Source organism: Neoarius graeffei, chromosome 4 (genome assembly GCF_027579695.1).
Source record: "Neoarius graeffei isolate fNeoGra1 chromosome 4, fNeoGra1.pri, whole genome shotgun sequence".
In the NCBI taxonomy this organism is placed as follows: Eukaryota; Metazoa; Chordata; class Actinopteri; order Siluriformes; family Ariidae; genus Neoarius; species Neoarius graeffei.
In genome coordinates, this window is record NC_083572.1 from 11,536,308 (window position 1) to 11,556,790 (window position 20,483).

The 20,483-nt window shown below is 40.2% G+C and overlaps 1 protein-coding gene across 1 annotated transcript in view; it reads right to left on the reverse strand.

The window, feature by feature from the left end:
- cyth4b (cytohesin 4b) overlaps window positions 1-6,190 on the reverse strand; it is a 42,459-nt gene extending 36,269 nt beyond the window's left edge. Inside the window, exon 1 of the mRNA XM_060918827.1 lies at window positions 6,008-6,190. Within this exon, the coding sequence (XP_060774810.1) occupies window positions 6,008-6,026 (19 nt within the window). The 5' untranslated portion in view covers window positions 6,027-6,190. The remainder of the gene's footprint in view (window positions 1-6,007) is intronic.
- Between the last annotated feature and the right edge of the window lie 14,293 nt (window positions 6,191-20,483).

A 20,483-nucleotide genomic window follows, 5' to 3' on the forward strand; every position in this document is an offset into this window, starting at 1 on the left:
AAAATAGTTCTTATAACAAGATCGCACTTCTTACATTTAGCCATTCAAGTCATTTTTATTTATTTCATTTTAAGGGTATTTCACTTAAATTCATGACAAAGTCTTAGCAGTAAAAACTGAATTTAAGATAAATATACTAATATTAGGATTGTTAAATTCTACAACTAAGCATTGCTAGCTTAAAAGATTCTCCTTTTGTGACCTGTAATTAGTAAAATACTCTAGATATGAGACCAGAGACTATCTTGAATCAAGTTGACGACACGTGTAGCATTGCAACAAGTTTATTTTTTTTCCCCATTTCAACATTCAAACATTAAAACATCTCTTAAGATTCTACTTCCCCAGGACCTCAGGCACCAAAAAAAAAATAAAGTCTACGCATTTTGACTTACAGTGCTTACACAACGCCAAAGCAACAGTGCATTTGGGGGGCACTGACTATTCATGTGTATGAGGGGTTTACAAGATCAGGTACAAAAAAAACCCCCAAACAAACAAACAAAAAAAAACCCACTGAACTTAACTCACAGCATTCCAAAAAGACCTCACTAAAACGCCCTCCACTTACTCAAACTTTTTGAAGGCACTTGTCTGGTCTAGAGTATGTACAGCATCTAGAAGGAGCTCAATCTGAATGACTGAGTAAACAGTCGCAGTAAACTAAAGATATGCAAGGTGACCAAACGTCTACACATTTTGACTTACAGTGCTTACACAACGCCAAAGCAACAGTGCATTTTTGGGGCAAGATACAAAGATTTCAGTAAAGTTCATTTATTCCCAAAACAAGCATACTTTTTTTTCTTGAAACAAGATGAACCGCATTTGACAAATGTCCAAAATGTACTTACTTGTTTTTAAAAAAACTTGTTTTATTTTCAAAGGTGCTCCAAATAAGACTTTTTCAAGACATTTTGTCTCTACAAGATTTTCAAGATGGACTGTCTAAAAACTAGCCTTTCTAGCTAAATGAGGTTTTGCTTGTTGGGCAATTATGTCTTATAATAAGGGTGGCTAGATGTTTTGACTTGAAAATAGACAAATAAACTTCCTAAGATTTTTATTTTTTGCAGTGTGTTCCTGGATATTAGAATGTTCTTGAAGATGTAGAACACAAATGGGAATTCAACTGAAATGCATGTGGCAGAAAAAAATTGATTCACAAATCACACAGGAAATGATCATGGTTATGTCTGGTCTACATGTTGTCAAGGTGTCTCGGGGGTGGACGAAGAGGGGAGTGTGAATTTCCAATGTGTTAAAAAAAGAAGAAGAGGAAAGAGAAAAACAACTGTGGGAAAAAAACTGAAACAAAAACCGAGTGGTTACAGAATTCTACATGTTAGTTGCTGATCTAGACCCTGGCATTTATTCCATCCATCCATCCATTATCTGTAGCCGCTTATCCTGTGCAGGGTCATGGGCGAGCTGGAGCCTATCCCAGCTGACTATGGGCAAGAGGTGGGGTACACCCTGGACAAGTAGCCAAATCATCGCAGGGCTGACACATAGAGATAAACAATCGTTCACATTCACACCTACGGTCAATTTAGAGCCACCAATTAGCCTAACGTGCATGTCTTTGAACTGTGGGGGAAACCAGAGCACCCAGAGGAAACCCAGGCCATCCTTAAATTTGTTTCCTGTCCACCGGGTGAGCAAAAAAATTTTCAGTTGGGAGGGAGGGATTTTTTTTTTTAATATATGGATGGATAAGAAATCGCAATGCTGTGTTTGCTTTCTCTTTCAGTACTTTTTTATTACAAAAGCAGACACATTTAATAAAATGACAGTTTAATCAACTGAAACTTGTACAAAAACTTTAAGTTAGCATTTTAAATGCTGACTGCAACATTTGCAAAACTTTTACAAAGGTACTTAAAATGTCCGACACACGGACTTTTTGTAGTTCTAAATCGAGCGTTAGGCCTAGTTCAGATGAAATTACACTATTAAAATGATCACGGAATGATTTGTTTTTCTGAATCTTTACTATTTTGTTGTTCGCTAGAATACCATTTTGCGATTTCACACTTAAGCAAATGTTTGAAAACTCCGGATCTCCTTCCTTCATGGTGGCTGCCATTTTTTTGTGCCGTACAGCGCATGCGCAGAGCTGATTCAGTTCAGAGTGTGCGCGCACTCGGCGGAGGCAGTAGTGTGTCGGGGCTGTCGGAGGGAACAGAAGCAGAGAGAACGCTTATTTTGTCTCCGGTAAACCAGTCTTCTCTCGTTCAATTATGTGCTGGCATCAAAAGACACTGTTGGTTGTAAATGAAACCAAACTGAGTGGTTGGAGTGTATTTTCATACACAAATGGAGAAATGTTCGCTGAGTGTTTGATTGTGTAGCCGCCACTGCAGACCGTTGTCGTTGTTAATTCATAGCATGCTCAGCTGCATGAATGTGTCATGCACCGAAAATAAGAGATTTACAAGCCAGGAACGCCTCATGATGCAATACGCAAGAAAAGAAAGAAGATTTACTGCCATTTTACTTTGTATTTGAGTAAAGTGAATAAATAAATGGTCTGTGGAAAATACATTTAATCCTGGGAACTGCGTGCACAGGAGTTTATTTTGTGTTTACTCCCCTCCTCCCCCGGCTGGCTACTTATTTGTCATGGCTGGCTAGTATGAGCCTTATGGCCCTTTTCCACTACCCTTTTTCAGGTCACTTCAGCTCACTTCAGCCCGACACGGCTCGCGTTTCGACTACCTCATTACAGCACGACTCAGCTCGCTTCAGCCCTGCTTAGCCCCCAAAACTCGCACGGTTTTGGAGTGGGGCTGAAGTGAGCCAAACCAAGCTGAGTGAGGCTGGGGGCGTGAGCAGACACTCCCCTGTGCACTGATTGGTGAGGAGGAGTGTCCTCACATGCCCACACATGCCCCGCGAGCACGCTGGGATCTGTAAACACCGCAAACCCGGAAGAAGAATAATTACGAATTACGAGAATTTCTGAAGCCCTATGCGCCTCGCCTCATCTATACGCTCTTGCCAGTATCTGTTGGCATTGTCGGTGACAACAAGCCACAGCACCAAGACCAGCAACACTAACGACTCCATGTCCTCCATGTTTATTGTTTACTATCCGGGTCGTGAGACTACCGCTTAAAAGATCACTGATGTCACTGTTTGCGCTGCTTAACGACATCACGTGACGTCCACCCACTTTCGCTAACTCCACCCAATGTGTCCACCCACTTCCAGCCAGCACGGTTCAGCGCGGTTGTAGTCGAAATGCAACTTCAATAGCCCCGCTCAGCTCGACTCAGCCCAACTCAGCACGGCACGGCTCAGCCGCGTTTGTAGTGGAAAAGCGGCATTAGTGGAAAGCCCTGGGAATGCGTAAATGTCAAGTTCGATTTTAGATTTATGAACCCGAAAAAAAACGGCATTAAAAAAAAAATTTCAACCGCACTCACCCGGCCGGTGGACCGGAAACAGAACATTTTTTAATAATGGCCCCATGCAGACACAGGGAGAACATGCAAACTCCACACAGAAAGGCCCCAGTCAGCCACTGGGCTCGAACCCAGGACCTTCTTGCTGTGAGGCGACAACGTGAACCACTATACCACCATGATGCCCCCAGGAAAACTACTTGCCTAATATTGTGTAGGTTCTGCTTGTGCCACCAAAACAGCTCTGATCCATCAAGCATTTATTTATTTGTTTGTTTGTTTGTTTGGTTGGTTGGTTGATTGGTTGGTTTTACCAATTTTAATTGAATACCCCTGCTCTAGATGCTAGTTTGTGAGCCATTCTGGTCTGTGCACTCAGAAAATGGTAACCAAACTATACCTTACCATTAGGTTAGTACCCTTACCTTTTTTTTTAACCTTTGATATGTATTTTTCTGGGTGTTGTTTCCAAAAGACTGTACCACTGCCACCTTTTGGAGTAAATCTTTACAAGGTAGCCCTACACTATGGTTTTTTTTCCAAAGTTAAAACTATATCCAAAAAGTACAGAAGGTGTATGGTTGATGATACCACCTCAGCACCAAAGAATGGTACACAGTGTGACAACCATGACAAACATACATCCAATCAGCCTTAGCAAACACCTTAGAGTACAAATTTGTCCCGCACAGGAATCCAGACATTATGGTTGGACACTGTTTCCTCAAGGTCGGTGGTTCAAATGCTTTCAAGCACTATCACTATATTTGACAGGTGCCTTATCCAAAGCATCTTGACATCCTGACATCATGTATCTTGCGAGACAATTCCAGTTGAACATTTGAGGGTAATCAGGCTCACTCAAAAGTCCACTGGTTCTTTGGCAAATCTGGGATTTGATCTGATTGCCAGTTCAGAACCTCAATCTCCAAGTGGTTCTGTGTTTTAATAAACCCTCCCCTGTCTTGGTCATGGCAATAATTGTGATGGATCCGGAACCTATCACAGGAATACTGGTGAGAGGCAGGAATACACCCTGGATGGGATACCAGTTTATTGCACACACACACACACACACACACATATGCTTATTCACACCTACAGGCAATTTATAGTCCACAATCCGGCAAGTTGGAGGGAACCAGCAAACCCGGAGGAAACAAATATGGACACAACATCTTAAACTCTGCACAGGCCTTGGCTCTTGATCAAACCAGAGGACTCTGGAGCTATTAGGTGGCAATGCTATCCACTGTACAATTGTCCCACCAAATTCAACCAAACCAATTGCTTTGCTTTTCAAAAATGCATCCTTTGAAAACGTGCCCCGTCTCTTCAGTAGAACATGAAAAGGTTCGACATAGAACCCAACACGAAAGAGTTTTCCTGTCAGAGAGAGTTACTTTAATAACTTTACCTTAACTATCCAAAGAACCAGTGAAGGATTGTTTCCTATAAATTATTTTAAAAACATAACTTAGATGTGTTTTCTATTACTTCAATTCGCAATAAGAATTTTGACTTTTTCTAAATATGATATAGTAAAAAATAAATTAAATGGAGGTCCATTTGTAAGAATGATATGAATTGGAAAAAAAAAAAGGATACTAACGAAACATTTTGACATTCAGGTCTAAACCATTTAATATTGATGACCAAAAAAATGATAATGATTGAAAGATTTTTTAAAAATTAAATCTCCAATTTAAAAGAGAAAAATAACAAACACTAAGGTGTTCGTTGGAATTTTGTATAGAAACGTTTGAAAGATATACCAGAGACATACCACACTGCAAAAGGTAAAAAAGAAGAAAAAAATGCTATAAAGGTAAATAGCCTTGATTAACAAAAATCAGGATAATGATTGACTGAAGTTAAATAGCTATAATGGTCTCAAATGATTTAGAGGTGATCTTGTATTTTCCTAGAAACAGCCTTTAAAGTGTGGATGCTATACACGAAATGGTTAAATACGCACGGTAGTAATGCACATTTATAATAGTTACATCTGCCCTTCTGAATGTGAAATATAGATATTCTCGAGTAACTTGTACGCTTGAATAACCTTTGCTTTTATTTTTGCCTTCAACATTTTTGCATATCCTGTTAGAAATCATCCAGATGTCAAAGAGTTGCACATCTGGAGGATATGTTGTATTGTTATCAGGATATTTTATTTTGTAATTTTGAGGACAATTTTCTCTATTTCCCCCCACAGAAACCATTGCACTAAACTATATCAAGTACATATGACAATGTGCGATGTTGATATTAAGGATTATACTGACTGACTACAATTTCATCACTATTATCTAATAAACTGGAAGTTCACCTAAAAGCGAATACATGTTATCAGCTCGTTACCAAATTCTTCAATCTGGTGGTCTATGGAATCTCCAGGACTGGCATTTAAACACAAATGATGTGATCAGTTGAGGCCAAAGTCATGATCAATGGAAATCTACAATTAATGGAACCTACTGACACTTTTCCCTTCTTGAGACCATTATGGTGGACCAACTGAGCAACATCAATTTCCTGTTTTAGCTCTACAAACACGACCACCATCTCAAACAATGATCTGAACTTTTACTCACTCAGTTGACAGCTCTCCATTTTCAGCCCACTGCTATCTCTTCTATACAAAACGTCTAATCAACTGGGTCCTAGAACTCCAATTTCAGATCCTCCAGGTTGTTAGGGATACACCGAGACATTGCATGATTTAGTCATCTCTGAGGGTGAGAAGCTGAGAATTACTGCCGCAAACGCCTGTCTGTTAGTTCCTCTATGAAAGCTTGTGGAGAGGGTTGCCAAGTTGAGACTTTTAAAGTCTAGGTACATTATCAAGTCCACCCAAGCAACCAGCATGAACCATCATTACATTTAATCTAGATTATCTCTAGTTTTCTATTATGAGTAAAAAATGAACTGAAAACCAGTTATCTGGCAACCCTAATCATCAGAAACTGTATTCCCCACCCAGGAGTGATGTTATTGTTCTCAATGAAGACATCACTATTAGCTGAATAATCTGGAGTATTTGTAAATCAAAATTATCATATCATTTAAGCTTCATCATCAACATCACACACACAAGCTATCATTTAGAAAACATCTTATATAAAATGTCTCGGGCGGCACGGTGGTGTAGTGGTTAGCGCTGTCGCCTCACAGCAAGAAGGTCCGGGTTCGAGCCCCGTGGCCGGCGAGGGCCTTTCTGTGCGGAGTTTGCATGTTCTCCACGTGGGTTTCCTCCGGGTGCTCCGGTTTCCCCCACAGTCCAAAGACATGCAGGTTAGGTTAACTGGTGACTCTAAATTGACCGTGAATGTGAGTGTGAATGGTTGTCTGCGTCTATGTGTCAGCCCTGTGATGACCTGGCGACTTGTCCAGGGTGTACCCCGCCTTTCGCCCGTAGTCAGCTGGGATAGGCTCCAGCTTGCCTGCGACCCTGTAGAACAGGATAAAGCAGCTAGAGATAATGAGAATGATTATAAATAAATTTGCAGTTTTTAGTCAGTCATTCTTTAATATGCTGCATTATTCTTTTGTTGTTGTGTTACGTGCTATAATGTAAGTGATACCCTGTTTTGCAGCATTAAATGTAATGATAAATGGATTTTTAAAAAAAGTATGATTAAATTTTTTTATATAAAATGGCAGTGTTGGCAACATGTAGTATGAGAGGAAGAAAACACTTTGGGTTATTAGAAAATAATGAACTTCTGAATGATAACAGTAACTCCGCATGACATCACCAGGTCGCTGATTAGTTTCCTATAACAGCATTCATTGTTGTGTTTTATTTCTTACATACTGTATATATTCCTGTTGATGTTTTCTTTTTAATCAGCGTAATAATATTTAACAATTATTCCACAAAATTGAGCCGTACATGAGCCGATAGCCGATGAGGTGCGTAACGCTGAGTTGGCTATAAGCCATGTACGACGAGATTGAGTGGAATAACTTTTTTTTTCGATCCACATTCATTGGATTTTGAGAAACAGAGCTTTTTTTTTGCAAATTCAATCAATAAAAACTTTATACAAAACGTCTGACAACAAAATCATTTCTGCTTAGGTGAACTTCTTAAAAACCTATCGATGGCTGCACGAATTGACTTTCATGTTGGTTTTTTTGTCGAAAGTGCCGGCTTGCTGTCATGCCAAGGTATAGAATAACTTTAGACGTTTATTTAATTCTTCCTTGGACATTTCAGTTATGTAATTTTAAGTAATGAGCTTTTGAACCAGTCTAAAAAATATTCAATAAATTTTAATGTTTAACAATGAAGAATGTACAACCCCAATTCCAAAAAAGTTGCCATGCTGTGTAAACTGTCAAGAAAAACAGAATGCAATAATTTGCAAATCATGGAAACCCTATATTTCATTGAAAATAGTAAAAAGATCTCATCTCATCTCATTATCTGTAGCCGCTTTATCCTTCTACAGGGTCGCAGGCAAGCTGGAGCCTATCCCAGCTGACTACGGGCGAAAAGCGGGGTACACCCTGGACAAGTCGCCAGGTCATCACAGGGCTATAGTAAAAAGATAACATAGCAAATGTTGAAGCTGAGAAATTTTATTGTTTTTTGAAAAATATTATGCTCATTTTAAATTTGATGTCAGCAACACACTTTAAAAAAGTTGGGACAGGGGCATGTTTACCACTGTGTTTCATTTCCTCTACTTTTAACAACACTCTGTAAATGTTTGGGAACTGAGGAGACCAATTGCTGTAGTTTTGAAAGAGAAATGTTATCCCATTCTTGCCTGATATACAATTTCAGTTGCTCAACAGTTCAGGGTCTCCTTTGTTTTATTTTGCACTTCATAACGTGCCAAACGTTTTAAATGGGAGACAGGTCTGGATTGCAGGCAGGCCATTTAAGCACCCTGACTCTTTTACTATGGAGCCGTGCGGTTTTAATATGTGCAGAAAGCAGTTTGGCATTGTCTTGCTGAAAGGAGGAAGGCCTTCCCTGAAAAACATTTTGTCTGGATGGCAGCATATTATTCTGAAACGTGTACATATCATTCAGCATTAATGATGCATTCCCAGATGTACAAGCTACCCATGGCATGTGCACTAATGCACCCTCATACCATCACAGATGCTGGCTTTTGAACTGTACACTGATAACAAGCCGGATGGTTCCTCTCCTCTTTAGCCTGGAGGACGTGGTGTCCATGATTTCTAAATAGAATTTCTACTTTTGATTCATCAGACCTCGGGACAATTTTCCATTTCACCTCAGTCCATCATAAAAGAGCTCGGGCCCAGAGAAGGTGGCAGTATTTCTGGATATTGTTTATATCTGGTTTTAACTTGCATTTGTGGATGCAGTAATAAACTGTTTTCACAGACGATGGTTTCTTCAAGCATTCCTGACCCCATGCAGTGATTTCCAATGCAGACATGTGTCTGCTCTTAATGCAGCGTCTCCTGAGGGCCTGAAGATCACAGGCATCCAATGTCAGTTTTCAGCCTTGTCTCTTGTCGACAGAGATTTCTCCAGATTCTCTGAATCTTTTCATGATATTATGTACCATAGATGATCTCATCTCATTATCTCTAGCCGCTTTATCCTGTTCTACAGGGTCGCAGGCAAGCTGGAGCCTATCCCAGCTGACTACGGGTGAAAGGCGGGGTACACCCTGGACAAGTCGCCAGGTCATCACAGGGCTGACACAGACACAGACAACCATTCACACTCACATTCACACCTACGGTCAATTTAGAGTCACCAGTTAACCTAACCTGCATGTCTTTGGACTGTGGGGGAAACCGGAGCACCCGGAGGAAACCCACGCGGACACGGGGAGAACATGCAAACTCCGAACAGAAAGGCCCTCGCCGGCCACGGGGCTCGAACCCGGACCTTCTTGCTGTGAGGCGGCAGCGCTAACCACTACACCACCGTGCCGCCCACCATAGATGATGTGATCCCCAAATTCTTTGCAATTTTACATTGAGGAACGTTATTCTTAAATTGTTGCACTGTTTGCCCATGCAGTTTTTCACTGAGCGGTGAACCCATCCCCATCTTTACTTCTGAGAGATTCAGCCTCTCTGGGATGTTCTTCCCCAATCATGTTACTGACCTGTTGCCAATTAACCAAATTATTATTATTTTTTATCATTACACAACTTTTTCAGTCTTTTGTTGCCCCTGTCCCAACTTTTTTGAAATGTGTTGCTGACATCAATGTCAAAATGAGCATATATTTTTCAAAAATCAATTACATTTCTCAGTTACAACATTTGATATGTTGTCTTTGTACTATTTTCAATGAAATATAGGGTTTCCATGATTTGTAAATCATCATATTCTGTATTTATTTATGTTTTACACAGTGTCCCAACTTTTTTGGAATTGGGGTTGTAAACAAACCAGTGAAATGACCGTCGCAATTTGTGAAAACGTGATGATAATTCTTGAAGATTTTTTTTAAATATACGTTCTTATCAACAAATACTTCCATTCCATGTTTTGTTGCTTTTTTTTGTATTTTTTTTTGGGGGGGGTTGTTTTCGAGTAGAGTTTCTATTTCGTCCTCGGTTGGTTCAGCAACACGCTCTGCCATTTTGTTTTTCTCTACTCACAGTATATGAGCTGATAGCCTCGTAGTAGAGTAGCCAATCAGAGCATGCAATTCCTCATATCCAGTGAATGTGGATATTATAATTCCAACTAATTTGATGATGAAATGTCCTGATGAGGAGGAAGAGGAGGAGGAATGTGGTTACAGTTTTAGAGAGATGAGTTTTAGTATTCACACAACCATTTGTTAAGTCTTAACTGCTGATTAGTTTGCCATCTACTGGTGGTGAAGTTACACACAGATATACATTCACCAACGACTTTAAAAGGAACAACTGGACACCTACTGATTCATGCAATTATCCAAATCAACCAATCATTTGGCAGCAGCACAATGCATAAAATTGAAAACCTGGTTGCCTTTTTCCAATCTTTACCTGAGTCCACATGACAAGATTCCTTTTCTAGGCTGACAGAAGTGGATCCCGAGTTGGTCTTCTACTGTTGTACCCCATCCACCACACGGTTCGACATGCTGTGCATTTTGAGATGCTTTTCTGCTCACCATGGTTGCAAAGAGTGATTATTTTAGTTATTGTACACTTCCTGGCATCTATGAATCCTTGAGGGACACCACATGATCATATGATGACTTGACGTGACTTCTACAAAGCATCTACAGATAGTTAGCCAGTTATAAGATGCAAATCTATGCAACTGGAGACAAAATCTTATCTTCAACTCTTTCAAAGGCTTGACTGATACTAACGAAAATGCGGGTTTGCTTCCGTCTCTGGTATTTATTTCAAACTTTAGAAAAGGGTTGTTTTGTGCAAAGTGCTATGACTGACCCAGAAAGCTTAATATGTGTGAGTGCAGAAATGGGAAGACATCAAGTCATTGTTCTGCAAGTCAGAAGTAAGTCTCAAGTCTTGGCGTCAAGTCCCAAGTCAAAACTGATGTCCTTACAAGTACAAGTCCTTTATGTTTTTTGTCTGAAACAAATCAGTGCTTTGTTTATATCAAATTTAAGGCCAGAGTAGTAGTTAGTTAGTTAGTTAGTTATGGCCAGGTTCTTGCCTGAACTGATAATCACATCAGTTTTTCTCTGGCTAATCAGACACAAGGTACGCCACCACTCTTGCCAGAGCAGTTGGGGGTTAGGTGCCTTGCTCAAGGGCACTTGAGCCAGTCCTGACTTGTTAAGTCTCGCTCGAACCAGCAACCTTTTGGCCCCAAAGCTGTTTCTCTAACCATTTGGCCAAGGCTTCCCCCATGTAATTAGTATAGTTAATTTTCACAAGCAATGCAAGCTTTTCATGAACTGGTGTTCAACTAAATGGAAATATACAGGGTTAGTCAAAATGATGTTAACACTTAAATGGTAGAAACCATTTATTCACAAAGCATACATCATATGTGCAAGATGATTTACAGGACAGTCTCAACCTGTTCGAGCAATAGTACCATTTAAAGCCCAGACACAGATTTCACGGTCACAGCGCACCATACATTCAGGAGAAAAATAATCCATTAGTGTTAAAATAATTTTGACTAACCCTGTACTATATGGGTATTTGAGAGATGTATAACATTGACTAAAAACTGAATATTTGAGTTCAATTTCACATGAGATGCGGTGTCTGTTTTCACGAAAAATATTTTTCCGTTCAATTTGGTTTTGCCTTTGGGATTTGTTGTTTTTGCATGTGATATTCCTGAACTACAGGCTGTACATGTTTTAACCCTTTAATATTTGTAGGTGAAGGCAACTATCTTTGGGAGTATAGCTACCAAAAAAAAAAGCCTCTGTCATTGGGGAATGAGCTCTCTTTCAACTTTGTCCTTGCATCATGCAAGTTGATTGGCTATCAGACTGGTTGAACATTGACCTTGGAAATGAAGACTGATGCTGATTTGCTGAACTGTGATTATTTGTTGGGAAAAGGAGTAGCTGATCCATTGAGGTCAGAACTGCTGACTCCCTGACCACCTTTAAGCGCAGACTGAAGACTCACCTCTTCAGGCTGCACCTCTCCCCTGCTTCCCTGCCCACTGTGTAATTGCATTTCGGTCTAGACCAACCCAAGCCGTGTACTGTCTAACCTGGGGTTAGCTGTTTTGAGTTTTCTATTTAGTTATACTTTCTATGGTTGGTTTGTTCATTTGGCTGTTTGAGTGTTGGTATTTCAACAGAATATTACACTAGGTATTGCTGTCATTTGTTCAGTTGGCACTTGAACTTTTTTGTCTAAAAGTTCACCACTTCATGTACCTGACTTTTGCACTCATTGTACATTGCTCTGGATAAGAGCGTCTGCTAAATATCAAGTAATGACTTGAGTCCAAGTCAAGTCACAAGTCTTGCACTAAAATAACAGCAGAGCTCCCCCAGAGTTCCCCAGTCCTCACAAAGCATAGCTATCAGTGGCTATGGAAGCCCGTTCAAAGTACACTTTCCAATGTTTAATTTTTAAACATCGCTTTTCAAGTCAGACAGCGAGTTGGCCTAGTGGTTAGCTAGTTCTACTCACAGTCGGGTCATACCAAAGACCATCATAAAAATGGTATATACTGCCATCTGGCGAGACAATACAGATGCGAGTAGGCAGTCAAACTCTCGCAGTTACCAGAGGATCAAACACCCCCCACCCACACTGTAATGGGCAAGAGGCAGAGGGCTAGAGAAATGCAGATTGGTGCCATCCAATGTGCCTTAAGGGCCTGGTTAGTACTCTGATTGGAGACTGCCTGGGAAGACCAGGTTCTGGCATGGGAGGGACTTGATTTTTTTCACAGTCAGAGGGCTTGAGTCCCAGTCCTCACAAAGCATAGATATCAGTGGCCATGGAAGCCCATTCAGAGTGATGGCAAAGATGAAGTGAGGGGTCAGTCATCCTGCCAGGAATTAGACCAGAATGAAAATTCATGCATTCTACTGGCCAACAGCTTAGCCGAAAGTCAGCAAATTTGTGATGCGGGTCCAAGTCATGTGATTCAAGTCCACAACAGGAACATATACATACACTATGTTCCACTCTTGGCCAGTAGATGTGGCTGTAGTCCTATCTTCTAGACCCTGTAGAGATATTCAGAAGGCACTGAATGTTCCCTCTCAATGTTTGCTTTTGTTGAAAATCAGGCTAAATTGACATCTAAACATGAGCAGGTGCCTATTAACCACATGAAAAGATTCGAAAAAAGGTCCTGATTGTCATCTTTAAACAACCTCAAGTAAGCTATGCTCTCAGTGTACTGCAAGTGCATACTTTTCTTCCTGCACTCATGCATGCTATTTTAAGATACCTTCTAAAAACCACAAAAGGCCTGGGTTTGATATAACACTCAATCAGAAGTTGATGCTCGAGCAAGAGAGATTCAAAACAACTGAAAATGAAGGAATAAAATTGCACACACAGTGCATACACAGCTGCCTGATATCAATGTGTGCTTAATCTGTCTACTTTTAGTTTCTCTGCCAAATTAATTTTGGGGGGAAAAATATGATGTGTTACAGATATGTCAGTGAAGCAGGCTTCAAAACATCAATCCAAATAGATATTAAATTTACAGGGTATTTCACTCTGTGTAATCACCTGACATGACTGTCACAACCAGGTTGCATGAATCTACAGCCTGGACTAAAAAGAAATCAGCCCCAGCCTCGCGCCTTCATATCATTCTTCTCTGTATTCTTTACAGCCATTTGTGTTGCTGTGCTACATTCTCCAAAAACCCAAACAAATCCACCTTAAAGTATTTATTAACAGCAAAGAATCTGCTCTTGAAAATGAAACGCGAGCCCATTTACACCAGCCACCCTTGATAATGTCAGCCTCTTTATGTCAGTCACATAGCTGAGGATGTGATTTTCAGTTATGCTCAGAAAGGCGATTTTGTTTTTTAATTCTGTTCAGAATTTATTCATGTGTAGTGACCCTCAGAATGTCATTTATTTATGTCAGGAAAGTGGGTGGTGATAAATGGCAGGCAATTAGTTGGGCAGGGATTGTTACAGACATATTCAGGGTAAAGAGACCTCAAGTGAGACAAACAATTACACTATGGTGCAGTTTTGATATTGGGTACATGAGGAAAACGGCAGGAGCTGGTTTTCAAAAAAAAAGTAGCTACCGTTGGAAAAAAAAGTGACTTCCCAGTGGCACCTTGTCCATAGGAGCAGGTGGGGCAGAGTCCAACCATATATATCAGAAGGGAATCGTCAGAACCTTCTTCTAGACCTTCAGAGAAGACCCAAACATATCAACATTTCAAATGTTATATTTAATTTCTTTCATTCTTTAATTGCTTTCATAATTTCATTTTAATTATTCTCTTCAAATTCTAATTTGGCCTCAGAAATGAAAGGGTTACTGTCCTGAAAACATTCAAATAGAGTTATTCAATGAGATTTTTTTGTTTGTTGTCTCTAGGCTGAGAAGAGTTAGAGATGGCTCACTCATTGGTTAGGACTTCATTGCCGGGACAGAAGGCCATGTTTATGTAGGAAGTGATAAATGAATTAACCAATCAGATTCTGATTTATAATGGGTGGGACCAAAAATGTATTGTCCTAGGCCTTTTCGAAGGCCAACGCTAGCTTAACCGAGAGTCAGCGCTGTCAGCGCAGCAGTGAAGTCACCTTCCAGCCAGTGTAGCATTCATCAATAGTGTTAGCGAATGCTAATAAAGCGGTCAAACCAGTGCTATCGAGAGCAAGTAGCACAGGCTAACAACCGAGAAACTACGATTTCTGTCGCCAGATTCTTCTTCCACGCTGCATGCTCGCCACAGTATTGTTCAACTCAGACTTAAGTATTCATTTCCAGATGTAATTTACTGAGTTACTTTTAAAATCAACATCGACAGTTACACACAACGGAGCTACCTGGCACCCTGCTGCAAATCCCTTGCAAAATCCTTTGTCCTGTTGTTTTTTTGGTGGGTCTGACTAAGTTTTGGCTGAGATGAAGTCCCAGCTCTCATAGTAACAGTTCGCCACTGATATACAGTATATCCACCATCTTCATTAACAACTCCATATCTTTTAAATACCATTGAAATACTGATTCCCTCTTTTGAGTGGCCAATTATATAAAAAAATTATTTGATAAATACAAGCCAACATTCCTTTTACTTGGTAACCTTTCTTGATGTTGAGCAATCATTGTGCAGTGAGCACACTTCCCTATTAAATACCCATAGACTTATTGCACCTAGTGGACAAAAATTTGAACTACAAGCATTAACTGAGACCCTTTGGGGCAGGAATTACTGTGCCCCATCCTCCTTGGTATTCAAATGTTTTGTTTGTTTATGAGTGGGGCTACAGACAAGACAATTAACTAAATATTACCATTTCTCCATGTTCGAGGAGCCACATGTGCCTTATTGAATACAGTTTAATTTCTTTAAAATGTATATACAGTACAAGTCAAAAGTTTGGACACATCTTCTAATTCAATGCTTTGCTGTATTATTATTAATTAAAAGTCACTTCATGTCTTAAAGTAATGATGGATGTCGTTCCTCTTTACTTAGTTGAGCAGTTCTTGATGTAATATGGATTACTACAGTATACCTGTCGTGTAGAATAGGGCTATTTACTGTATTTGTATTGTTTACTATTTACTGTTTGACCTTAAACGCATGAAGAAGGCAAGAAACTCATCCACTAATTAACTTTTGACGAGGCACACCAGTTAACTGAAAAGCATTCCAGGTGACCACTGACCACCTCATGAAGCTGGTTAAGATAATGCCAATAGTGTGCAAAGCATCATCAAGGTAAATGCTGGATGCTTTGAAGAATCTAAAATATGAAACATTTTTAAACAGCACATAGTTCAATATATGTTCCATATGTTATTTCATAGTTTTGATGTCTTCAGTACTGTTCTACAATGTAGAAAATAGTCAAAATACAGAAAAATCTATAGTTGAAGGTAAGGTACAATCAAAATGAAGGTACAATCAAAAAGGGGCAGGTTGTTAGGTATGCCTAAATGGTCACCTAACCCTGGAGAACCCAAAAAATTTGGTCATTTTGGGTAGCGGCAATTAACAGGGGTCAAATTTGAACCCCCGTGGGTTCTCCAGGGCTAATGAGTAAGAACAGTATACATTTTGTGCTGAGTGCAAACAGGGACTCCGGCAAAACTAACTACGACAGCATAACTAAAAGGGGAGAGCCAGAAGGTAACAAAGGCATGAGGGACCCCTGGGACATACCGTAAAGCAGCCAGCCACTACACCATCAACAGACCCAAGTGAGCAAGTGAGTGGGGGGCTGACAGCATCCATACATCCCAGTTTACCAAAACACTATGTCTGAGGACCCTCCAGATCTACACCTTTACCTCATAAACACCATTAACAAAAGGCTTGACGAAAGAGATATGTTTTCAGCCTAGACTTAAACACTGAGACTGTGTCTGAGTCCCAAACACTACTTGGAAGGCTGTTCCATAACTGTGGGGCTTTGTAAGAAAAGGCTCTGCCCCCTGATGTAGCCTTCACTATACGAGGTACCAGCAGATAGCCTGCACCTTTTGATCTAAGTAGGCGTGGCGGGTCATAGAGGACCAGAAGTTCACTCAGGTACTGTGGTGTGAGACCATTCAGTGCTTTAAAGGTCAATAGTAGTATTTTATAATCAATATGAAATTTGATTGGGAGCCAATGCAGTGTGGATAAGACAGGGGTGATGTGGTCATATTTTCTAGTTCTAGTAAGGACTCTTGCTGCTGCATTTTGAACTAACTGGAGCTTGTTTATGCACTAGTCCATAGTTTTCAGTATTTTCCATGATAGGATGTGATTAGCAGGGTTCAAGGTTCTGAATGCAAAGTTGAATTCTGGGCAAAATGTTCTATTTCTATTGCTGTTGGAGTTTCGAGATGTTTCACTGCTGCACACACACACCATGTATCCTGTGTGTAAATGTTTTGCCGAGAAAAAAAGCGTCCCGCATTTTACGATTCCAGAGATTGCTGAAGCAAGTGAGCAACAATATCACACGACAACCATGGGGCATGTTTGACTTACTTTTAACCAAAATAGGTCAGCATGGGCAAACATGGTGGACTCCGTTAACCCACCAGCTAAAAGCCAGCAGGAAAGAAAAGGAAAGCCTGTCTAGTGAGTGCAACTGCAAGATAAAGCAAGGTTAGATGACGTGTCATTTTTCTGGACAGATCACCAAATCGTTCTTGCTTGTGTTTTGCTATCTTAGCTTGAGAATACATGGGCTCGACTCCACGGTAGCGAGTATGGAGTTACACACTGAATGTTTTGATCTTACAGAGAAAGAAACGATAACACAAAAGCAGTACAAAGAACAGATACATTAATCTTTTATTTCACGGATCTATTCATGGATGTCAACCACAGATTACATCCCTGTGACTCAAAAGTCTCCGAGGTCGATGCAGAGTCACGATGTTTTCCACGCGTCGCCATCTTGGTGTGACACAGTTCCATAGTTATGCTAATTAGTTAAAGCTCCTTGCATTCGGCTGTTTCTGTAAGGCAAGACGGTTTAAAATGGAAAACAGTCCCAAAATGGAGAAAAGCGACCCTCAGGACATCAAAATGATCACATCTCGTCTGCATGATATTGTTCTTGTGAGACATAGGAAGATGCCATGCACAATAAAAAAAAAAGGTAAAATTTGAGATGACTTTGCAGTCAGCACCTTGAATGAGAAAGATTAGAAAGGTTGATTACAAAGGACGTGATTAGCAAGGTTAATTTCCACTCTAATCTAGCTAGCTAGCTATGTACCTAGATCCAAAAATGTGTGAAAGATTAATTTTATTTTTATTTTTTAATGAAGCAGTTTATTTTTTGTTAGTGCTGGGGCACTGATTTTTACACCAGACCACGTCTTTCTGTTGTCTCCTTGAAAACTGGTGTACAAACTGGAATTGGTTGATTCATCTTCATTCAAGTCTTGTCAGCTCTCAACTGCCAATTATAATATTGCTCAAAAGATTCACTTTAGGCGGCACGGTGGTGTAGTGGTTAACGCTGTCGCCTCACAGCAAGAAGGTCTGGGTTTGAGCCCCGTGGCCGACGAAGGCCTTTCTGTGTGGAGTTTGCATGTTCTCCCCGTGTCCGCGTGGGTTTCCTCCGGGTGCACCAGTTTCCCCCACAGTCCAAAGACATGCAGGTTAGGTTAACTGGTGACTCTAAATTGACCGTAGGTGTGAATGTGAGTGTGAATGGTTGTCTGTGTCTATGTGTCAGCCCTGTGATGACCTGGCGACTTGTCCAGGGTGTACCCCGCTTTTCGCCCGTAGTCAGCTGGGATAGGCTCCAGCTTGCCTGCGACCCTGTAGAACAGGATAAAGCGGCTAGAGATAATGAGATGAGATTCACTTTAGAGAGTAGCATTGGGATTTTTTTTTTAAGGCCGTCATGATTTGTCGTGAGTCATCCTGCGCCACTAAAATCAACACTCAGGAGCCACTCCTGTGAACACCCTCCAATCCATCCCCACTCCACTTTATCCCCAATTTTATTTCAACAATGCCAAATCTGAGAGAATGTTAGAGATCCCTTGAACTTTGTTTTTCTGCCCTCACTTGTTGACAGAACGGAAGTGAGGAAGAAAAAAAACCACCTTAAACTAGTTAATTTTTCAATCTAATGTCAAGCCCTTTGTAAGGCTGAGGGTGTAAAAACTTTCAGTAATCATCAAGAAGACAAAATCCTGCAAAATGTATTGGGTTTTGAAAATTATTTATTCAGTTGAATTAAACTGCTGCCTATTTATTTTAATTACTAGGGTCCCCCATCAGTAAGCATGTCGACTGAGTGCTTAAAAGGTTCAAAATGATTGACTTGGCCTTTTATGAAAACACCTGCTGATTAGAAAATGTGCCACATATTTCTCCATCTGCTCTCATGCAAAATGCCGTTTCATGCAAGCATATAAGATGTACGAGTTGGAAGAGTTCCAGGAACTATCAAAATCTTGTTTTTGTTTGGTGGTTTTTTTTTTCAAATTACAATTAAGCAATCACATTTCCAATCAGTTCCCCACACGCAACTGTTTGAGCGATCCACTTATGTCATTCCAAATAATGCATCTCAGACTGCATGTTATTTATGAGAGCTCTTATGTTCATCTTCTCTCGTGATAGTTTTGCATGGTTGGTGTGGTAACAGCGGACGGGTTGAAATGGGGACACTCCCTAATGAAGGCAACTTACGGTTCGTCTCAAGCCTCTTTTTAGTGTCAAGAAAGTGTAAATCCCTGAGAAGACGAGAGATTTCTTGTGTGGTGTGAAGAAGGAGACACGGCATGAATTCAAGTAGCTGTTGAGAGACAGTATTAACCTGATTGCATTTTCAATCCGACCACTCTCAGACACACATTTGATAAGAAGCAAAGGCAGGCATGTTACTACAGGTTGACTGTCTGGAATCAAAGAAGAAAGAATTGTAGATTGATATTTGTCTTACTGTGTACATCTTTTGAAAGTTCTTCGTTTGGTCTGAAATGGAAGACGTCTTGCCAATTGAATGTTCTTACTCAGAATATCCCAATGATCAGAAATCATTGATGCTTTACAACACGACGTCTTGATTGGCTGGTTAACGCAGTACAGTATTAGGCCGGCAGCCCGGATAGCCTACCATGCACCCCAACAGTTTGCCACATGGTTTTTATCAACCCTTGGCATGCCTTGATCATGTTTGTGTGTGGTAACAGAAAAATTACTCATTCCCAGTAGTGACTTTTATGCACTTTTTTAGATGACCCTAAAATTATGTTTTTTCGTTGTTGCGAGTACTACAGATATGCCCAGCTTTTTAAAGCCACCCCTGCACCCAGAAAACATGTAATTTATGGTTGGTATATATCAAATAAAAGTTTATTAACACAATACATTGATTGTAATTATTTTGCACATACTGTGACAAAAAAAAAACCAATTATCAACATAGGTACCATTGTCAGCATACAGATCATGCAAACACCATGCATGCAAACATGTTCTCTGAACTGTCTTAATTGTGTCACATTCAACATATCAGAATCACATTTATTTTGCACATTGAAGTTGAGAAGTCTAAAGCCTGTTCAGGATTTCACAAGGACAATAAATGCATTAATCAAAGTCACTGTCAGAGTCGACAGAACAATCACTCTCACTCTCAGCACCAGAGATATCACTGTCCATGTCTTCACTTTCACAATATTCTTACAATATTCAATATTCAACAACTTTGACAATTCTGGTGGAATCGTGATACCATCGAGGTCTTGAGGTGTTGGTGGCCATTTCAGATTTGGAGATTTGGCATGTTCTTCACTGATGACATGATGGAGGGTTATGCCAACACTTTCAATTGTATTTTTGGATGCCAAGAGGAAGGATTGTTTTACTGCTGTCTGCATGTCCACTGCTGAACTATATACAAGTGCAGACTGATATCTACCAGAACCATCCATATCACAAAAGGACAACTGTGACCCAAATTCTTTTATCAGTTTCTCTTTCATATT